The sequence below is a fragment of the Chrysochloris asiatica genome, unplaced genomic scaffold (genome assembly GCF_000296735.1).
Source record: "Chrysochloris asiatica unplaced genomic scaffold, ChrAsi1.0 scaffold00036, whole genome shotgun sequence".
NCBI lineage: Eukaryota > Metazoa > Chordata > Mammalia > Afrosoricida > Chrysochloridae > Chrysochloris > Chrysochloris asiatica.
In genome coordinates, this window is record NW_006408554.1 from 13201505 (window position 1) to 13223503 (window position 21999).

Here is a 21999-nt window from a genome sequence, read left to right on the forward strand (position 1 = left end):
GAAAAATCAGAACAAAGCAAAACTGACAAAGTGTATTGTCTACCTTTGCTTGAGGTTCCCACGACATTATTCTGTGGTGGGTCTGTTCCCCAGCTTGGTCTTGCCATTTGGTCTTGCCCAGGTTGTTGGTTCCGGGCCGCCAAGCCAGGCAGATTAAAATGTACGTGATTTCTTACTCCCGCTACAAGTTCTACTAGCTATAAGCCTTAAATATTCCTAGATATGTGGTTAAACTATTCCTAGATATGTGGTTCAAAGTTTTGGAGCTCTTCCCTGAACCCTTGTTACCTCGTATTTTGTGGTATTACTGATGGCTAACTTCACTGCACTGCTAACCTATCTCCCATCAGGTGTTATCTCCCCCAGAAGATACTACTTAAAAGAAAGACTGACAGGAAATATACAAAACAATAATGGTAGTCTGACTGACTACTATAAGAACAAGCATGTTGCTCACCCAGGAGACACCAAGGCAAGTGTTCCAAAGTCCCTCAAGGGCAAACCATCTTCCAAGACTAAGACTCAGACATGCGCTCTGATTGGTGACCACATTCGTCATCGATAAGGGGAAGTGAGGGAAAAACAGCAATGAAACTGCAAGCTAAGCCCTACAATGTTCAATAGACTCCTGTGAACCTGGGTGGAGACCTTGTTGGCCAGCAGTGTGGCAAAACTTGGGGACTCTTGGGCCCAGAGTTAGTGACATAGCCACAGAGGACTAGAGTGGAGAGTGAAACATCCAGCTGATAAGAAGAGAGGGCATATGCACAAGAACATCCACACTTGCAGATAATACCCACTTGACCTGGCTTCAATGACTGGATGATCAGAGATCAACTAGAAGTAAAAAGAAGAGGGGGAAAAAAAAGAGTAATCTGATACAATTTGATGAACTTGACCAACACCTATGGATGCAGTAGCTCAAAAGTAGGAATAAATCTTTACAGTGAGGATCATTCCTACCCCATCCATACACAGAGTAGACAGGGATGGGCAACTTGGACATTGGCTACCCAAAATGGGGGAGCTACAAAGTCAAGAAGTGACTGGCTTACAAGCTTTCAAGAGGGAGCCTAGATCCAGAGGGCATGGAGGAAGGTAAACTCTCCACTGAGTAGTATCCAATCTGTGGGTGAGGCTGATGAAAGGAGATGGGGATAGGTCTCTTATAGTACAATAGTTAATGATTGTTATCAGGACTGACTATGAGGGTTGGAAATGTAAAAGTAGACATTTTGTAGCAAAAGGAGGGGAGTGATTGTCTTTGCAGTCCAGGAGCAGAGGTCCCTGGGACTATCAAGGGAGAAGAGTGGAGTGCAGGACCCTACTCAGAAACAGTGACACTAGAGATGGAGGCAGAGATGATGAGGTGGAGAGATGGAGCAGCTGGTGACTCTAGACCCAGAGAGGGAAAGGGGCTGTGTGCTGGCATCTGGGGGGCAGGCTTGCAGGGTATACCCTTTGGTTGGTTGATGATGCATGGAGGGGATTGTAATCATGGCAATGAAACGATATACGATAGGATGAATGTAAAACTAGTGTTCTCCCATGTAAACTATCACATAATTCACAATTAAACATAAAAAAAAAAAGTGCATGGGCTAAATGGAACAGAGGTAAATAGTGATGTATTCTCATCCTTAGAACAACAGGGCAGGGCTCTATGATACAGGGAATGAGGCATAGGCTGAATGGGTAAAAGATGGGAAATAATGCTAAGTCTCTTGACTGTGTTATAAATATTGGTTTTCCTTGCTTACTATTGTAAAATAGACATTTAAGTGGGATAGAAAGGAATATCAGGAAACATGATTACAGAAAGCTTATAAACCTGTCTTCAGCCTTTAACTGACTGGAATTCTTATAAGGGGTTTTAGAACTTGCCCAGTGAAATAGTCTTCTTGCGGAGCCTTTAGAGTGTATAGGATCTTAGGTGGAATCCTGAGCCCCATCTAGAATCTTCTGAGGTGGGACATTCCCACTGGAAAGGACAAGCAGACCATCCTGGAACAACTAGAAGAACAGAAGCTACTTCTTGAAAGAAAGCCCAGCAGGAAAAATCCAAAACAAAAAATGCCAGTCTGATTGGCTACTACAAGTACAAGCAAGTTATTCGCCGGTGAGCCATTAAGGCAAGCAATCAAGTCCCTTCAGGACCAACCCCCTTCAAACTGAAACTCAAAGGGAACACATAAGCCGGCATGTAAGCATGTTGGTGACTGTGTTGGTCTACCTGTGAGTGGAAGTGGGGAAAACACAGCAGTGAAGATATGGGCTGAGTTCGACCATGTTCCATAGACTCCCATCAACCTTGAGAGAAGAAAGATAAAAGGTCAGGCTTGGCTGGTCTGAAGTTTGGGGAGACTTGGGAACCCCTGAGACCATGGATAAATACCTAGCCATGGAGGGCTAGAGCTGACAGTGAAGCATCCAGCTGATACCAAGTGAGGGGAGATTCACAAGAGCACCCTAACTTGTAGATAGAATCCATTTAACCTAGCTTCAACAGCTTGATGATTAGAACTCGACTAGAGGAATATAAAGAAATTTGATAAAGGAAACAAGTGTAAATTGCTATAATTTGATGACCTTGACCTATACTTGTGGATGTAGTAGCTCAAAATACCAACTGAGAGGGAAGGAGTCTTCATATCAAGGACCAGTGCTATCCCCTCTGTACATAGGGTTGATAGGGATGGGAAACTTAGACATTGGCTACCTAAAATGGGGGACCTATAGAGGCACAAAGTGATTGGTTTACAAGTTTTCAAGAGGGAGTTTAATTTCAGAGTGTGGGGGGAAAGGTAGAATCCCCACTGAATAGTTTTCATCTTGTCTAGACGAGTCTGGTGAAAGGAGATGGGGATAAGATTTTTATGATTCAATAGTGAGTAATTGTTATCATGACTAATTGCAACTGTCACAACTGTAAAGGTAGAAGTTTTGTAACATAAAAAGGTAAGTAGTTAATCTTACAGTCCAGGAACAGAAATGCCTAGGACCATCAGGGGAGAACTGCTTGAGTGGAATACAGGACCCGATTCAGGGAAACAAAGACACCAGAGATGGAGGCAGAGAAGGGGATATAGAGAGATAAAGAAGTTGAGGACTCTTGACTTATAGAAAGAGAAAGGCTGTGTGCTGGCAGCCAGGAGGCAGGCTTACAGAATGTGCTTTTTGGTTGTTTAAATGATTATATATTCCTGAGTGTTTTTGTGTACATCACAAAAACTAAAAAACAGAGGGAATAGAAGTAAATATTGTTAAATGGTGATACATGGAGGGGATTGTAATCATTACAATGAACTGATGGTGTAAAACTGATGTTCTCCCATGCAAATTATCACTCAGTTCACAACAAAAACTTTACAAAAAATAACAGTGCATGAGGGAGCTTTTTTGGGGTGATAGAAGTTTTCTAAATTTAATTGTCGTGATGGCTGTTCAACTCTACTATTGGTCAGAATTCATTAAACTTAAAATGGAAACAATTTAATGTACATATTTCCACTCCAGTAAAGCAGATTTTGAAAAATCACTCATCTTTCATTTCTTCATTTATTTAACATTTTGCGACGACCTCTAATATGTACATCATAAGTCTTTGCTCTACTGGTTGAGGGGGTCTGTAAAGACTTTTGAGTGAAGTTGATTTTATGAAGTTTATGGGTGGAATAAATGGTTAATGTGCTTGACTGCTAGCTTAAAGGTCAGTGGTTCCAGTCCCTCCAGAATGCCTCCGAAGAAAGGTTTTCCAATCTAATTATGAAAAATCAGCCATTTGCAATCATATAGAGCAAAGTTCTAGTCTGACTCACTGGGTAACCATGAGTCAGAATCAATTTGAGAGTAAGAACAGCTGTGTAAACATTTAGCTAAATGGTGCCCAGGAAGAGATTTGGAAACAGTTTGGGAAATGAGGACTTTTTAAGAGCTTCGAGACAAGAAGTGTATTTTGAGAAAGGCACTGGGTTGCCTATTTCACTGAGGACGTATTTCTGTTATTATCACTCAAATTATTTGTGTCAGTCCTAAATCCCTCACCACTCTCTCCCCGATTCTTACCCACACTCCCTGCCAATCAAAACAGCTGAAACAAGTTATTAAGTTATTAGCACGAAGTTTGCACTGTCCAAATGTTGTTGAAATCTATCTACTGTATACTCACTGCCATCTAGTTGATTCCGACTCAGTGACCCTGTATAGGGCTTCCAGAACTGTAAATCTTTATGGGAGCAGAAAGCCTCATCTTTCTGCTGGGTTTGAACGTCAGACCTAGGGCTAGTAATCCAGTGCTTACCCTACCATGCCACTTCTGTTGTTGATGTTAAGTGCCATTAAGTCGGTTCCGAGCCATAGTGACCCTGTATAGGGTTTCCGAGGAGCAGCTGGTGAGCTTGAACTGCCGACCTGGCAATTCAAATTGCTTTGCAGTCTGGCTCATTAACCATGCCACTGTTGCTGTTATTGTTATATGCCGTTGAGTCGGTTCTGACCCATAGAACCCTGTACAGGGTTTCTGAGGCTGTACATCTTTACGGGAGCAGAAAGCCTCATCTTTCTCCTGCGGAACAGCTGGTAGTTTCGAACTGCTGACCTTAAGGTTTGCAGCCCGATTTGTAACCACTACGTTACTAGAGATTCATTACATTGTCCCTCTACTTTTCTGGTGAGAAAAAGAAGTGACATACAGACCAGGACTGGGCCCCAAGCACTTTCTCCTAATTTCCCTGATCTTGGCAGAAATTTGTACCTAAGTTGTCTCTTTTCAGACTAGCAACATGGAATGTGTAACATGCTTAGACTATTCTTGAAACAATGAATCCCTTTAATATGGTAAAGCTTTAGGGTCTCCCACAAGGACAACTTTATGCTCCAATGAAATGCATGAGTTTAGCTTCTAGGCATCTTCATAGAGGCAGCAATTGCAGAGATTAAAATACCAAAGTCCCATTTTCAATGAAAATGACTCTTGAGAAGTGTGCTGCAGCTGTCATGGTCCAGCTCAAGTATCAGCTAGAGCAGCTGGCTCTGAGTTAATCCTGAAGAGCAGGGAGACATTTCTCTAGAAATCTCTGTTCCCTGAACAGTACCATTAAATTCTCCAGTGCCTGGTTGGTCACTAAGCCAAATTTGAAAGAAAGTAAGCGGAAATAGGGAGGGGGATTTTATTGTTGCTGTTCCCACCTCTGAAAAAGTTTTATTGCCATTCCATTTGTTGACGTTATGTGCCACCGAGTTCATTCTGAATCATAGCGACCCTGTATAGGGTTTCCCAGGAGCAGCTGGTGAATTTGAACTGCCAGTCTTGTAGTTTGAATTGACTTTGTCATACCTCTTCCAATAAAGTGCCCAGTTGTCCATGGGGAAAGAGGGAAGTAGTTGAGGTAACAACCAGAAGTAAGGAGTATACAGTAGGGAGGCCAGCAGAGTAGACAGATTGGACTGGAAAATTGGCCACAGCTGAGCCTGTCGGAGAGGGGAGCCTTCCAGAGTCTGCTTTTCAGGATAGATAGCTGTCTCATTGTACCCTTTTCCCCACTTATCATTGCCCTGCATTCTGAGGTTAGTTAGAACATGGTGCTAATTTTCCAAAATAAATTGAAAAATTAATAAACTAAGCAGATCAAATGTTATGTCCACCAAACTTTCTTTAAATTGGCTGAGCATACAGCAGGCATTTGTTGTTAAATGCCAGGGAGTTTGTTCTGACTCATAGTGACCCTGTATAGGGTTTCCAAGGAGCAAGAAGTTGGTGAGTTTGAACCACTGACCTTGTGGTTCCCAGTCCAGTACTGATCCTACAGCACCACACTAGAATGGGGGGAATTCACCAGTTAAATACCAGTTCACATAGAAGGACTCTGAACAACTGAACTGTGGCCTCTTTCACAGGGTTTTCTAGTAGAAACACAGAGGAATGAGGATCAGAGCACATCCTTTAGAAGAGTGAGTGGAAACCAGGACTTTTTAAATTAGATTCAAATTATCCATACCTTGTTGGAAAAGTATTTTTTCTTAGAGAATAAGGAAGAGGTTCAATAATGCTAACAAAAAGTAGACCCCTGTTGATCACTGGTGGAGAAGTTTGATGTCTGGTTCTTGCCTGGACCAGTTCCTAACACATAATCTGTGTATGTAATTGGGAGATGAAAGAAGGTAGAGTCTACCCTGCATCAGAAATCACTGGCAACAAAGGCAAAGGGAGGAACCACTGTGTGAATGGATATGAGGAAATCACTGGGAACTAGAGCATTTGATTTCTTCAAAGGCTTGTGCTCAATTAATGGGGGCTAGAGTGAGTTGGCAGATTAGCAAGTTGGCAGAGGCCAAGATATGTCTGTGCTTCCAAAGGCAATATCACTCCCTGACATGGAACCAGACAATAAGGAGAGTGAGTTCAGTAGTGAATCAAGAACTTTTATACCACATCCTAAATATTCTGGGAGAGACTACTGATGGACTTTGAAATCCAACAAGTGCACACTACACTGGATAAATATGAATCCAGGCCATCTGGGTTCTCAGGTGGTGAAGGTGAATCAAGCCTGCAGAAATCCACAGAGAGGCGAGGAAATTGCCATCCTGGTGAGGTCTCTGTCAATCTGGCCATACTCCAGTTCTGAGGTAAAAGAGTGACACCACCAGGGATAGTTTTCCTTCTTTGTGTGCATTCGCAAACACTGAGAAGAACACAAGCAAGGTTCTGGGCAATACTGAGTGTCAATTCACCCTGCTCTGCCCATTCCCATGCTGCCTCACCCTCATCTCCCCACACAGCCATGTGAATGTCAGCAAACATGAAATGAGTTGTGGACGGCAGCCACAAAGCATGACGCTCCCCACACCCCAGAGAAGAATGACAGGGTTATGTGGTGACATAGCCCCAAACTCGAATTCTCAGAATGAAACCGAACTCTTCAGACAATTATTCAGATCCATAATTCAATCCGCATTTCAATAAAGCATAACTTTTTCTCTTGTCTTGTTCATCCCACTGAGTCCGTAGCTAAAATGTCCTACCACTGTTCCTCACAACAAATATTGATTGGAGGGGACTGAAAGAGGGACAATCAGTGGATTTTAGGACACACAGCTTTCTGGCTGCCTCTTAGACATCGGGGCAGGTCCTGCTCACACACAATTCCTTTGGGGAATCCCCTGCCAGTGCAGAGCAAAGAATTAATGAAAAAGGAAGGAGCTCTAGGATGGGGAACTTCACAAAAAGGTGATATCACCATAGCAAAAAGTCAATGAGCCAGAAATAGCCAAGGACTCTCAGCACCAGTGACCCTGGACTGCTCTGTGCAATAGGCACAGGGAGCCAGCAGCGGCATGTACTCACAAGCACAGGAGTTGAACCGTCTGAATCATTCAATAGTATTAATTAAACTGATAACATTCCAAAAGATATTAAGGGAATAAGATGTCAGCTCTCATAATAGTTTTTTGTTTTGTGTTGTTTTTTTCCCTAGGCTTAACCATGAGAAAGAGAACTCAGCAATAGTATGCAGGGGCGGTTTGATAGTTTTGTGACTTTTTTGTTTGTTTGTGTATGATCATAGATGAATGTTTATCTTCTGGCTCTTTATTTATTCAGGTCACACCCGGCTGAAGTCCCTGGTGCTGATACACTTAGGGTGCCTTTCTTTCAGAGTCCTCCCCTCCAAAGAGAAACATTGTAGATTCCAAGCACTGAAAGAGAACCAAGAAGTCACCCTGTCCACTTCCTACTGGTACAGGAATCTTCTACAACGGGAGTCATCCGATCTCCTCCTGGGTGTCTCTGGTGTTAGCAGAGGAAACGAGACTCTTATTTAGGTAGTGTAATGGTTACGCACTCAGCCGCTATCCAAAATGTTAGCACTTAGAACTCACCCCTGGATCCTTGGGAGAAAGACCTGGAGTTTAGTTCTGTAAAGATTACAGCCAAGAAAACAGTATGGGGAAGTTCTGCTCAGTCACATGGGATAGCTGTGAGTTTATGAGTCGGGACCTACTTTATGGCACCCAACAGCAACAATCTATGGAAAAAGGGAATATAATTGCTCCACCTCTTTCTACTTTAAGAGCAATCCTCATCGCATTGACACCACTTGAAACTGGAGATCTCATTCTGACTGGATTACTGAATAATTGCCCACTGAGTCTCTATTCTGAGTCAGGGTTGACTCAAGGTTTAGGAAAAAATTCTTCTCTGGGCTTTCAGAAGAGGAACAATATGGAAGAAGCTACATGAGATGTTAGTCAAGGAAAAGAAAATATTTCCTACCCATAAAAGTAAAAACCAAGCACTGAATCTGACGCCAGATGTAGTGAAGTATAAGAAAAGCCAAAAGCGCTAGGCAGATTGCTAACTCCTGTGAGGAAACAAGAAGAAAACTTCACTAATATTATCACAAAAAATATACTTTCAACAGCATTTAGATGAACTTCATTTTGGTTTGGAGCACCTACTACATGCTCTTCATGGGATATTGCACTACTGTTAACCAAAAACTACTCCTCCTCACTCCATTTCCACTAAATACATATGATTTCCAATGAACTCTCTAAAAAAATATCAATTATATGAAAATCACCAAAAAAGGTTTCCTTACTATGGGGAGGGAAAATTGTGGTGGTTGCATACCACTGTAGTCATTGAATTATACATTTAAAGATGGATAAGAGGAAAGTTTTTGTTAGATATATTTTAGGACAATACTTTTTTTTTTTTTTAAGTTTTCTTCACACCAGAGATTATTTTTTTTCATCTGTGAGAATATTTGACACCAAAGCACGGTGTTTCTTATTTTCCAATCATTTCCTCTTATTATCTCATCAAATTGACATTGGTAAAAGAAGATACTATCAAGATATTAAGCAATTCTCTGATTTTTGAATGCATGTTGTTTATCATCACCTGATGACCCAGGAGTGTAGAACTAGAGAGAATCTCTTTGGCAGCCTCTTTGTCTGGGCATCACTCACAACACACACATCATTTGAGAATATTCACTGGTATGGAGTAACCATGAACATTCTTGCTTCTGAAGAAATCATAAATGATTTCTTCTGTGATATCTTGGAGCTATGCAAACATTTCACCCAGGTTAGGGAAAAGACATGGATTTCAAACATTTATTATGAAAAGGTAAGAAAAACAAGCTCTCCAATATCCCTTTAACATCGACAAAAAAATCTAATCTATGCTTTTCTGCTTCCAGGTGCACATGCTTAGGAAGCACCAGTTTCTTTAAGCCAAGACTAACTTTGTCTAGTTATGGTCAACACCCTCCCAGAATGCATGAATCAGCGGTTATTTGGCAGAGCAGATTTAAAACTCAGTTCATATGTGCTCCTTGGGGATTGCTGAGGAATACATAAAAGCAGGTGGTTAGTGCTTGGGAGTCCAAGGAGGACACAAAAGAGGCTGAGCAAGGGCACATAGCCATTCCAGAGGTGAACTCAGGGGCACCTGCCAGTCACTGCAGTCAAAGCATCTTTCTGCCCCTCCCCTGGGAAGCCAGATGTAAGATCATATGGTCAGTGTCTTCAATTTTTTTCTTTTCTTTTATATAATGCTTAAAAAACTTGTCAACATTGGGCTGAGTTGTTTGGTTTTACCCAGGCAATGACTTCTCTCTGCCCCTTCAAAAGCCTGGCTTTGGCTGTGGCCTAGTCCCAGACCCTCGGCAGCACAGGAAAGCATTGGACACAAGAGCATTAACACTAACCTGAGAAGTAGCTGCAGGTGAACTAGTTTCCTTACCACTCTCTGCTGCCCTCTCATTGGCTGCGGCTTCTACCACGGCTGCCTTCTGCTCATTGGAATCCTCAGAACCTGGAGGCCCTACTTGTCCCAGACCTTCACTCCCTGCAGTAGAAGGTGGGTTGGTGGCTTTCCAGGCTTGGGCTTTGTACCAACTAGGGTAAAACAAGGGATCCGTAGTTTCCGTTGCTGCAGGGACTGGAGTTTCAGACTCTGTGGTCTGCTGAGAGCCACTGGGTACAACCTCCCCCTTAATCAGGACACATAAATTCAAAAGTAAAAAAAAAAAAAAAGAAGAAGAAGAAAAGAGCAGTCGATTTTAGTTCCCTTTGGGTTTGAAGACTGTTGTGCTGTCAGCATACAGTGCCTGACTGCTTGCTTCAGCACATCCCACTCTTCAGAATGCTAAGGAAAGGGATGCTAATGACAGTGCCCCTTTTTCTTAGAATCTGAGTGTGCCCCCCACCTCCTTTTCTATGTTTGTGTTTCACTAAATGATACCCAGGGAGAACCAAAACAGAAGGTTTGCCAACTAAATATAAGATATGGAGTAAAGATCAAACTATTGACCAGAATTCATTTTGTTCCATTATATGTGGGTCAGCACATCTTTTTTCTAAAACTAAAAAATTATTTTAGTGATCAAGTCCAACCCTCATTTAGTTATTACACCACTTTCAATTTCAGTGCAATCGGTATACCCAGAATGTAAAGATTTTCAGAACTATAAATAGTATCATAGCCTAGTTTCCTATGGAGACAGAGCACAGAATATAATTCCAGCTTTGAGACTCTCCCCTCTGAGGTTTTGTTTCTATAGATAACTGTGATAAACTCTGAAAGCAGGAGCAAAACCAGGCTCTCGCTTGAATGAGTGGGCCGGTTGGGGTCCTGTCCACTGAAAGTCAGGACAAAGTTTGGAGAACAGGACAGTGATATCTCAGAAACACATGGGCAGGCAATCAGATGTAGCATTTAGGAGAGCAAATTTCCACAGAAATCTTTTAAACATCTATCAACATGTCATCTCATCAAATGGCAAATCCATAGGAAACCAGAATTTGTTTGCCCCTGAAAGGGAAGATAAAGTTGTGTTTCAGGGTAAGAAACAGGGACATAAACTAATGTGGCTTCATATTTACTCCTTTAATTACTTACAGAAAAATCAAAATTCTGAAAGTATAATCATTTTTAGTGTTCCTTCTATATTGTTTTTCTTCCTATATCTGTATTCACTCAGCAATAAAGAGCAGACCCAATCCTTTGGATAATTGTTTAACAATTAATATTATTACACACACACACACAATTTCTAGACAAAGATGATCTCACATTTGAGGGCATTTCTAGTGGGAAAATCTTGTTAAACCAAGTTTTGCCAATCAGCTATAACAACATCGGCCTGTTGAACCACTCAGCAGACTTTTCTTTCTCACCTTGTGACTGCCTTGAAATCTTTTGTCTTCCAGATAGAAATATCTGGCATACAGTTATCTTTTTCTTACATTAGATTATTTAGGCTGTTCACCACACAGGCCACTTTTATGTCCTGTTGGAAGGAACTCACGAAGAGTTACCTGTGTCACCGGGGCCTCAGCAGCAGATGGCAGGTCTGGAGATGACTCTGCAGAGGAAACCAGAAGTTCTCCTGAAGCCACCTGGAGCTCGGAGGCCAGCAGAGATGGCTGAGAGTTTTTCTCAGGACTTTCATCTTCTCCTGATAATTCTGTCAGAACATTTTCTACCTCTTCCACTTCTACTGTTTCTTCTTCTCCTTCTTCTCCTTCCCCATCTCCTTCTTCTTCTCCTTCATCTTCTTCCTCTGGTCAGGCAAGGAAAACTACATTTTAATCATTATAATTATCATCACAGTCATGAAAGCAATTAATGGCCAGTACTGCCAGACCAAGTTAAAGTCAAGAATGTGGGGAAACCTCTCCAGCAAACAGTTGACAATGGCCAAGTAGACCAGGTTGGGGCTTACTGGCTCCAGTTCATTATGGACAGGACAAATGTGAAAAGACATCTAGGGTTCATCATCCTCCTTATTTCCCGCCCCAGGACAAAGTGCACTCCTCACCACCATCCCAGAGAATGCCCACATTTTTATCACAGTCTGTCACCTACGGGGAGTCCTGGTGTGACACTGTGGGTTAATGTGCCAGACTGCAAAGCCGTTTGAACTGCAAGGTAGGTGGTTCAAGCTCACTAGCAGAATCTCAGAAACCCTATACAGGGTCTCTATGGGTTGGAACCAACTTGACAGCACTTAACAACAACATCACCTATGGAGTCCTGGTGTGGCACTGCAAGTTAATGTGCTGGACTACAAAATCAGTTTGAGTCACAAGGGTAGCAGTTCAAACCCACCAGCCCCTCCTCAGAAACCCAATACAGTGTTCTATGAGTTGCAATCGACTCAATGGCACTTCACAACAGCAATCACATATGGAAGCTCTGAAGGACTTGGATCATTATTTAACTCTGATGAATTAAATTGAAATACAACCCCCTTGCCTCTTAGAAAACATACAAAATGCTCACCTTGTTTTACATTTTTTAATACCTTCTTTGTTCAATGAATACTAATTTTTGCCCCCACAATTAACACCAGGACTCTAATTCTAACCCAACAAGCTTACTTTCAGGCAATATTAAAGGTAGACAACATTAAGCACTAAAAATAATCCATCTTAAAGATTTGCTTCTAAATTTAATTCTGTGGACATTGGCAGAATGTCATGCTTTATTAATGGCCTAGCCAAGGGGTCATGTCATCTAGATGAACTAGGATGAATCAAAATGATCATAGTTTTGGTCAGCTTCAAAGTTATTTTCCTCTTTTCAATGATTTCATCAAGATAAATGTCTAAGAGTGGGAAATCTAGACTGAAGTGTAGGGCTATGTTTAAGGCTCATGGAATACATCTGGGCACATAGACTCAGCTTTATTTCCAGGTTATGACTTAGTACTATTCTTGCCCTCTAAAATTTAATTAAGTAGATGTGCTAAAGTTTGATTAAGGGATATCTAGCTCAGATGCCTTCTATGTTTTATTTTTATCTCATACTTAATCTTCCACCTGATGACATTTCTTCATCGTGACTAACACTTTGTGTATCGTTAAGGTTGAGATATCTTCATTACCATCAATTATTAAGTATTTGATTACCCAGAGTCAAATGACCCAAAATGGAATTATAATAAACATTGTGAAATGCAAAGCTAAATAAACTCTGTCAACAAGCTTTAAGATTACATAATGAGACAGAGCTTCACTTTGGATTACAATCCTTGTGAAGTTGTCAACATTCATTCTGGAGGTGAATCTGAGTCCCTACTTTCCTCCCACTGAACCCTTCTACTGCTTTCACACACCTGCAATTTTGGCTAAATGGTCAAAAGAATGACAAACCTCTGTAAAAATCAATTTCTCGTATTATTTTTTCTTCTCTATTGAGGTTGACTGTGAAGTGGTGCATATTTTCATAACCATGTTCTATTTTCTCCATCTGAAATGCCTTCGATGCTTCAGAAATTCTGCAACAAAGACAAGTTTCTACTTGCTGTCACTGTTTGAAGTTTGATAACCTTGGGTAAAAATGAAAAACATACATTTTCCCACAAAAATAAAAATTACTTACTTTTGTAACAGGGTTTTGGCATTCTGTGGAAGCAAACAAAAGATAGGCCTACTTAAATTCTTTATAGCCAAGAAGTATTGAGACTTAATTCTTTCCTTTGCTGATTCTCAGAATCTCGTAACTTACTTTCAAAATGCTATGAACACTTGCTGCTTTATAGCAGAACCCTCTTATATTTAAGCAATGCTATGGTCTTTTAAATATATCTTTGTTAAATTCTTTAAAACATATTAAGATAGAAACACAAGGTGGGCTTATATTTTGCCTTGTAAAATAGGTCAAAATGAAATGGACATAAGGAAAGCACCCAGTAAGGTGATGCTTTCACATCAATTCAGGATAACAAGAAAGTCTCCAGCACCTACCTTCTTAGTTTGCTTACCTGACAAAAAGAAACGTACCTGCAGAAACACTGCCATTTCTGGCTCATCCATGAACTGAATTCCTGACTCAACCAACTTTGACACATTCTCCAAATGATCAGCATACTTTTTGATCATAGCTCGGACATGTTCCAGTTTCTCCTCTTGAGTCCGGGTGATGACTCGTGTCATCTCATTCTTCCTTTCCTCCAAGATACCATACAGGTAGTCAAACTTCTCACAAAGTTCCTGCTTCTGATTTCTGCAGCATTCCTACATTTTAAGTTAACTAATGTTAGAACGTTTTTAAGAGTAAACATTTGATACAAGAAATTTTACTTATGTTGGACAATCTTTTCTTTCCCTTTAAACTGACCCTTTAGGTACAGATTCTACTGTCTTGATCCTTTGAAAACATATGCATTGTTGTTGTTAGGTGCCATTGAGTCGATACTGAATCATAGCGACCCTATGCATAACAGAATGAAACACTGCCCGTTCCTGTGCCAAACTCACAGTCGTTGCTATGCCTGACCCCACTGCTGCTGCCACTGTGTCAATACATCTCACTGGGGTCTTCCTCTTTTTATCTGACCCTCCACTCTACTAGACATGGTATCCTTCTCCAGGGACTGATCCCTGCTTATATTATGTCCAAAGTACAAAAGATGAAGTCTGACCATCCTGGCTTTCTGCAAGCACTCTGGCTGTACTTTTTCCAATATAGACCTGTTTGTTATTTTGGCAGTTCATGGCACTTTTAATATTCTCCTCCAACACCATAACTCAAATGCATCATTTCTTCTACAGTCTTCCCTTACTCACTGTCCAACTTTCACAAGCATATGAGGTTATTGAAAATACCATGGTCTGGGTCACATGCACCTTCGTCCTCAAACTAACATTTTTGCTCTCCATGTATATGGATGTTGCTTATTGGTTCAGTGGTGAGGATTTTTGTTTTCTTTACATTGAGACACAACCCATATAAAAAACTGTGGTCTTCAATCTTTATCAGTAAGTGTTTCAAGTCCTCTTCACTTTTAGCAAGCAAGGATGTATCAGCTGTATACTACAGGTTGTTAATGATTCTTTCTCCAATCTTGGTGCCACATTTTTCTTCATATAATCCAGTTTCTCAGATTATTTGCTCAGCATACAGATTGAATAAGTATGGTGAAAGAATACAACCCTGGTGTACACATTCCCTAATTTTAAACAACTCAGTGTTCACTTGTTCTGTGGGAACAATTGCCTCTTGGTCTATGTACAGGTTCCTCATGAGCACAAGTAAGTGTTCAGGAATACTCATACTTTGCAATGTTGTCCATGGCTTGTCATGATCCACACAACTTAAAACCTTTGCATAGTCAATAAAGCACAGGCAAACATCTTTCTGGTATTCTCTGCTTTCAGCCAAGACCCATTTGATGTCAGCAATGATATCCATCATTCCACCTCCTCTTCTGAAACCAGCTTGAACCTCTGGAAGTTCTCTGTCAATGTATGGTTGCAGTCGATTTTGAAAATGTATTTAGAAAAATTTAAAACTCAATCAAATTGGATAAATGGATCAGTGATTTTTCAATCTTCTGTCCTTTGTAAATGGAGAGTTTTCTAGAAATTGGGAAAGGTTTTGTTTGGTGTATTGTACACTAGAATGTGTGTGCGTGTGTGTGTGTGTGTGTGTGTGTGTGTGTGTATGAGAGAGAGAGATAAAGAAAAAGAGGGGGCAGGTGAAACATTATACCATTACTGTTCTCAGTTTAGTCTTCTCCTGTAGATTTGGTGGTTTCCCAGTGGCCTCTGCTTCTAGGATTGCTCCTCCTAGTCAACTCACCCACTGTAGTCAGATTCATTTTCTAAGAGTACAGTTCTAATCATGTTTTTTTCCCCCCCTCTGGTATGATTCCCCATTATGTAAAGAACAACACTCAGACTTCAAAACTGGTTTTCAAGACCATCCATGATCTAGCTTCCGCTCTCCTTCACAATATTCCATTATCCTCTTTCATATACTCTATGTTCCAGCAAAACTAAGCTACTCACGCTCTTTGTTCATGCTCTCATCTCTAACTAGAATGTTTTTCTCCCCACAACTCACAGTTACAGACTCTAAGCAACTCTAAAAGAAAAAAAAGAAAAAAAAAAATCCACTACTGTTGAGTCGATTCCAACTCATAGCCACCCTGTATAGGGTTTCCGAAGCTATAAAACTTTATGGGAGCAGAAAGCCTCATTTTTCTCCTTTGTAACAGTTGATGGATTTGAAGTTTTGACCTTATGGTTAGCAGTACAGTGTTTGTGTTGTTAGTTCTGTCAAGTCAATTCTGGCTCTGTATCAGGTTTCTGAGGAGTGGCTGATGAGTTTGAAACGCCGACATTAAAGTTAGCAGTCCAATACTTATACAGTATTTAAGTACTACTTTTCTCAGAATGCTTTCCTTGACCTATGTGGCTAAATGCAATCTTTCCATCCTCTGAAAATATAATAGCTATCATTTATAGCATATGTCTGCATCCACCGGAGTCCTGGTGTGGTGCTTCAGGCTATTGCACTGGACTACAAGGTTGGTTTGAACTGCAAGGATGGCAGTGCAAACTCACCAGCCAGTCCTCAGAAGCCCTTTACAAGGTCGCTTTCAGTTGGAACTAACTTGACGGCACTGAACAACAGCAATCTGCATCCACCCTGCTGCATTTATCCACTACTGTCAAAAAGTGGGAATTGCTAGATCTGGTCTTTGTTCCCTGGAAAGAAAGACTATATTGGAAGTCAATGCATTTGCAATGTGTGGTTGAATATCCCCATACGAACCATTTTACTCTACTCTGAGTCCATGATTGAATAATAATTAACTTTCCAACTGAGTTTTCAGTAGGAAGCTCCAATATGCTTTGTATGTGTGTATGCCAGTCTCCTTGGACAATCTCTGGGGCTGGGACCTTACAGCTGAGCACAGATTCTATTCCATGATGGTCCAGCCTAGTACTCCTGCCCTGGGGGAGCAACTGGGAATCCAGCCAATTTCTTTTTGACACCTCTGACCTCTGTATGATCCTTATGACATGTTCTTTCATTTTAGTAAATATCAATCTTTTGTATCACATAATGTTGTCTTTCTTTATATGAGTTTCTTATATTCATTCTTGATACAATCTCAGGATATATCATTACATTTATCTAAACTACATTCTCCTTGAAGTTAGAATTTGAGTGTAGACTAGTATACACACAAATTTGCACAGTAACTATTCAGAGATTTGCCCCAGTAAATATGAGTGTTCAGAAGATAACTAATCTATTGAATCAATTAAAAAAAATTTTCTTAAGTTTCATTTTTCCAAATTTCTCTACTATTCTCAGAATAAGGGTTTGGAAAAGAGACAATCTTAAATAAAGTGCTGATTTGAAAGATATTCCAGAAATGTCCAATGAGGACATCTCTTTCTTCACTTGAAATACAGTCAGTTCTCATTACAGTTTTTAACCACATTAGAAGCACATGGAAATTCAGTAGTTCAAACAATTTCAACAGTCAATATCAGTTACTGATATCATCCCTTCATTTACTCATTTAACAAAAAATTTTAAGCATGCCATTTGCCACCACATATTATCGCTTACTAAGAACATACAATGGCTTCTAACTTATTTTTCTAAACTGAACTATATGCTTGAAACATTATGATGAGTATTTTATTAAAATATGGTACTGCTAAATGATTCTGCTTCATAAAATTATTTCTTCTATATGATTTAATATGTGTGAAAATATTCAAGTTTATGAGAATCAAGTTATTTGTAATGAGACTAACATGAAGCCACTTTTGTCTCAAATCAAATAAAGATTATATCATTCGTTCTGGACATGCAAATTTTATTTACCATTTTAAATGGATTATCTACTTTCATTCTTATATTGTTTTCCATTCCAAATATTGCTCTAATTCTATTTTGGTTTGGTAAGTGATTTGTACTATGTTGTCATTGTTAAGTGCTGCCAAGTTGGTTTCAACGCCTTGGAACCCTATATAGCAACTCTGAATAAGGTTTCCAGGAGTCGTGGTATGGCACTGTGGGCTAATGTGCTGGACTGCAAGGTCCATTTGAACTGCAAGGTCGGTGGTTCAAGCCGCTACTTGGAAACCCTATACAGGGTTGCTATGAGTCAGAACTGACTCCACCGCACATAACAACAACAACAACAACAATGGGTCGGATCAGACTTGATGGCACTTAACAACAACAACATAAGGTTTTCAAGGATTAGTTGTTGGTTTGAACCACCAACCTTACAGTTAACAGTCCAGTACTTATTTATAGCACCATACCAGTACTCCTTGCATTATATTGACTTGTAATAAAATTACTAACATTTTAATAATTCCTGGGTTCCCTGCACTGTAAAGCTCCTATCTCAAGGCAATGGTTGATGGCAAGACACATGAAGATCTTCAAGAAATGTTGTTCCTACAGTTGCTGAAAGGAGACAAGGACCTTTCCTAAAAGAGGCATTCTGAATTAGGAAATCCAGTCTTCTAAACTGTGAGAAAATTAATTTCTGTTTGTTAAAGCCATCCACCACCATTCATCTGTCAGTCTGTTGTACTATGGTGGGTTGCATGTTCTGTGATACTGGAAGCTATGTCACCAGTATTTTAAATACCAACAAGATGTCCCACAGTAGACAGGTTTTATCAGAGCTTCCAGACTAGGAAGACACACTGGGAAGAAGGAGAGACAAATTAACACTGAATATTTAGTCACTAAAAAAACTTGTGTATAGCAGTGGAACACCAATACCACCAGAATACTGACTATTGGGACATGATGAAGAGCACCAGAATATTGTCAGATACAGTGCCAGAAAACAAGCCCCTCAGGTTGGAAGGCACTCAAAACACAACTGGGGAAAAGCTGTCTTCTCAAAGTAGAGTTAACGGTGATACTATGTATGGAGTAAAGCTTTCAGGCCCTTGATGTGATGATGGGGCACAGCTCAAAATGATGAGAAACAGCTGTAAATATCCATTAAAAACTGGAACATGGAATGTACAGAGTATGAATCTAGGAAAATTGGAAGTTGTCAAAAATGAAATGGGGCTCATAAACATCGATTTTCTAGGCATTATTGAGCTCAAATGAACTGGTATTGGTTATTTGAATCTGCCGATCATATGGTTAATTATTTCAGGAATGACAAATTGAGGAGGAATGGCATCATATTCATCATCAAAAATAACATTTCAAAATATATCTTGAAATACAATACTGTCTGTGATAGCATAATACCCAAATGTCTATAAGGACTCCCAGTGTGGCACTGTGTGTTAATGAGCTGGACTACAAAGTCAGTTTGAACTGCAAGTTTGGTGGTTCAATCTCACTAGGTGCTCCTCAGAAACCCAATACAAGATGGTTATGTATCTAAAGCAACTCAATGGCAATTAACAACAACAATAATAGGGAAGACCAGTTAATACTATTATTATTCAAATTTATGCACCAAACACTAAATAAATCATTTCATTCATTTGGAAACTGAAACCAGCAGCAGTAAGTCACTTTCTCAGACCATTCCGCCCATTAGTATTGGTACCTGGTCAATGGCCAACTTCTTTGAATTTCTAGGGCCCATCATAAGGACCTCTGGTATCTTAGTGGTTATGAATCTGGCTGCTAATTTCACAGTCAGCAGTTCGAAACTACCAGCTGTTCTGCAGGAGAAAGATGAAGCTTTCTGCTCCCGTAAAGATTTATAGCCTCAGAAACCCTGTACAGGGTCGCTATGAGTCAGAACTGACTCCATGGCACATAACAACAACAACAACATCATTCCTGCTCCCATCACAACTGTGCCCATACTTTTTACACACATACCCAAAACATTTATATAAGAATTGCTTATGAATGGAATATATGATTTTCAACAAATCTATTATGCTGAAAGTAGATTTTAACGACAAGTAATCTCAAACTGTCTCAGAATTAAACTAATTTGCTCAGTCACTAAGTGAATGAATGCAACAAAATTCACTAAGTGCTTACTATGAGATAGTAATCATAAGATCTGAACATATGTTATAATTTTCCAGTGTTCATGGTGAACATTAACACATTTTCTAACAGAAAATAATTCACACCCCTCACTTACTGTGTCTTCAGTATAATCTGTGCAAGATATGATAAAGTTAGAGAAATCTGTTTCTGAAATAGTAAAAATGAAATTCTTCACTTGAATTATAAAACTAGAACTTAGAAACCTTTAGAATTAATTTAAGACATTCAGGTGCTCAGATTCAATGTGAAATGCTAAATGAGATTGAAATTCTTTTGATTTTTCAAATTTAATGAGGTAGAATCAGACCAGGTAAGACTAATTTAGGTGCCCTTCAATCTTCCTTAGATACAAGACCTTCAAAGTGCGTGAAAGTCAGTGAGCAACAAACACTTCAGTTTAGCAATTCTCTCTCCAAACTAAGCAGATAACAGGTATCAGCTGTGAAAAGGGAAAAAGTGGTTCTCAAGAGCCACCAAGCTACTGATAGTGATTACCTGAATTTCAGTATCCTTTGTAAACCTAAAACACTTTCTAGTAACCTCAAAAGTGAAATGGGGAAAATGTACAAGCCTGCAGTATCAAATGGTCTACCAAACACTGCAAAAGCATAATAGCAATCTAATTTTATATCTCTCAAAATTTTTTCTTCACCTCCAATGTTTCTCCTTGCTTTCAACATGATTTTATTTAGATAAAAGGAGCTGCTTCCTCAAAGTAGAGTTGACACTAATATATGAAGAGAGAGCAAACCTTTGCTGATAGGGCACTACTCAAAATGAGAATAAACAGCTGCAAATGTCCACTGATAACCAGAAAAAAAAAACCATACAAAGTATAGATCTAGGGAACTGGAAGCCATCAAAAATGAAATAGAACACATAAAGATTGATATCCTAGGCATTAGAGAGCTGAATGGATAAGAATTGGCATTTTTGAATTGGACAATCATATTGATTACTATGCTGGGAATGACAAATTGAAGAGGAATGGTGTCACATTCATCATCAAAAAGACCATTTCAAGATTTATCTTGAAATACAATGCTGTCTGTGATAGCATAATATACATATGCCTACAAGGAAGACCAGTTAATATAACTGTCATATGTACCAACCACCAAAGTCAATGAAGAAATTGAATTCTATCAATGTCTTCAGTCTGAAATTGATCAAACATGCACTCAAGATGCACTGATAATTACTGGTGGTTGGAATGCCAAAGTGGAAAACAAAGAGGAAGGATTGATAGTTGGAAAATATAGCCTTGGTAACAGAAATTACACTGGAAAATGTGTGACAGAATTTTGCATGACCAATGGCTTCTGCATTGTAACTACCTTTTACACATCATAAGTGGTGTCTATACACACAAACCTCGACAGATAGAATATGCAGGAATCAAACTGATTACATCTGTGGAAAGAGACAATGGAGATGCTAAATATCATCAGTCAGACCAAGACCAGAGGCCAACTTTGGAAAAGACCATCATTAACTCATATACAAATTCAAATTAAAACTGAAGAAAATTAGTCCTTTAAAGTATAACCTGAACATATTCCACCTGAATTTAGAGACCATCTGAAGAATAGATATGATGCACGGAACACTAGTGACTGAAGGTGGGATGAGTTGTGGGGTGACATCAAAGACATCATACAGGAAGAAGCCAAAAGGGCATTAAAAAGACAGGAAATAAATAAAAGACCAAAATAGATGTTAGAAGAGACTCAGAAACGTGTTCTTTACACATACAGTGGATAAAATGAATGGAAGAAATGATGAAGTCAAAGAGCTGAACAGATAATTTCAAAAGGCAACTTGAGAAAATAAAATAAAGTTATTATAATAAAATATGCAGAGTTAGGTGATAAAAACAAATGGGAAGAACATATTCAGCATTTCTCAACTGAAAGAACTGAAGAAAAATTCAAGCCTTGACTTGCAATATATTGAATGATACAAGAAGCACCAAAAGAAGAGGGAAGTAATACACAGAGTCCTTGTAACCAAAAAGAACTGATCAACATTCAACCATTTCAAAAGATAGCTTATGAGCAAGAACTGATGGTACTGAAGGAAGAAGTCCAAGTTGCACTGAAGGGATTGGTGAAAAACAAGACTCCAGGAATTGATGGATGACCAATCAAAATGCTTCAAGAGACTGATGCAGT

At 39.6% G+C, this 21999-nt stretch overlaps 1 protein-coding gene across 4 annotated transcripts in view; it reads right to left on the minus strand.

Annotated features, from left to right (window-relative positions):
- Positions 1 to 21999, minus strand: part of TRIM55 (tripartite motif containing 55) — a 122351-nt gene that overhangs the window by 24594 nt on the left and 75758 nt on the right. Inside the window, exons 5-10 of one of the 4 annotated variants that reach the window (XM_006860051.1) lie at positions 13801 to 14034; positions 13400 to 13422; positions 13171 to 13295; positions 11332 to 11576; positions 9720 to 10004; positions 8273 to 8360 (exon numbers count right to left, since the gene is read on the minus strand). The exons of 1 other annotated variant lie outside the window; for it this stretch is intronic. In XM_006860051.1, the coding sequence (XP_006860113.1) occupies positions 8273 to 8360; positions 9720 to 10004; positions 11332 to 11576; positions 13171 to 13295; positions 13400 to 13422; positions 13801 to 14034 (1000 nt within the window). The remainder of the gene's footprint in view (positions 1 to 8272; positions 8361 to 9719; positions 10005 to 11331; positions 11577 to 13170; positions 13296 to 13399; positions 13423 to 13800; positions 14035 to 21999) is intronic. 2 more of the 4 variants (XM_006860050.1, XM_006860052.1) reach the window with 2 other exon arrangements.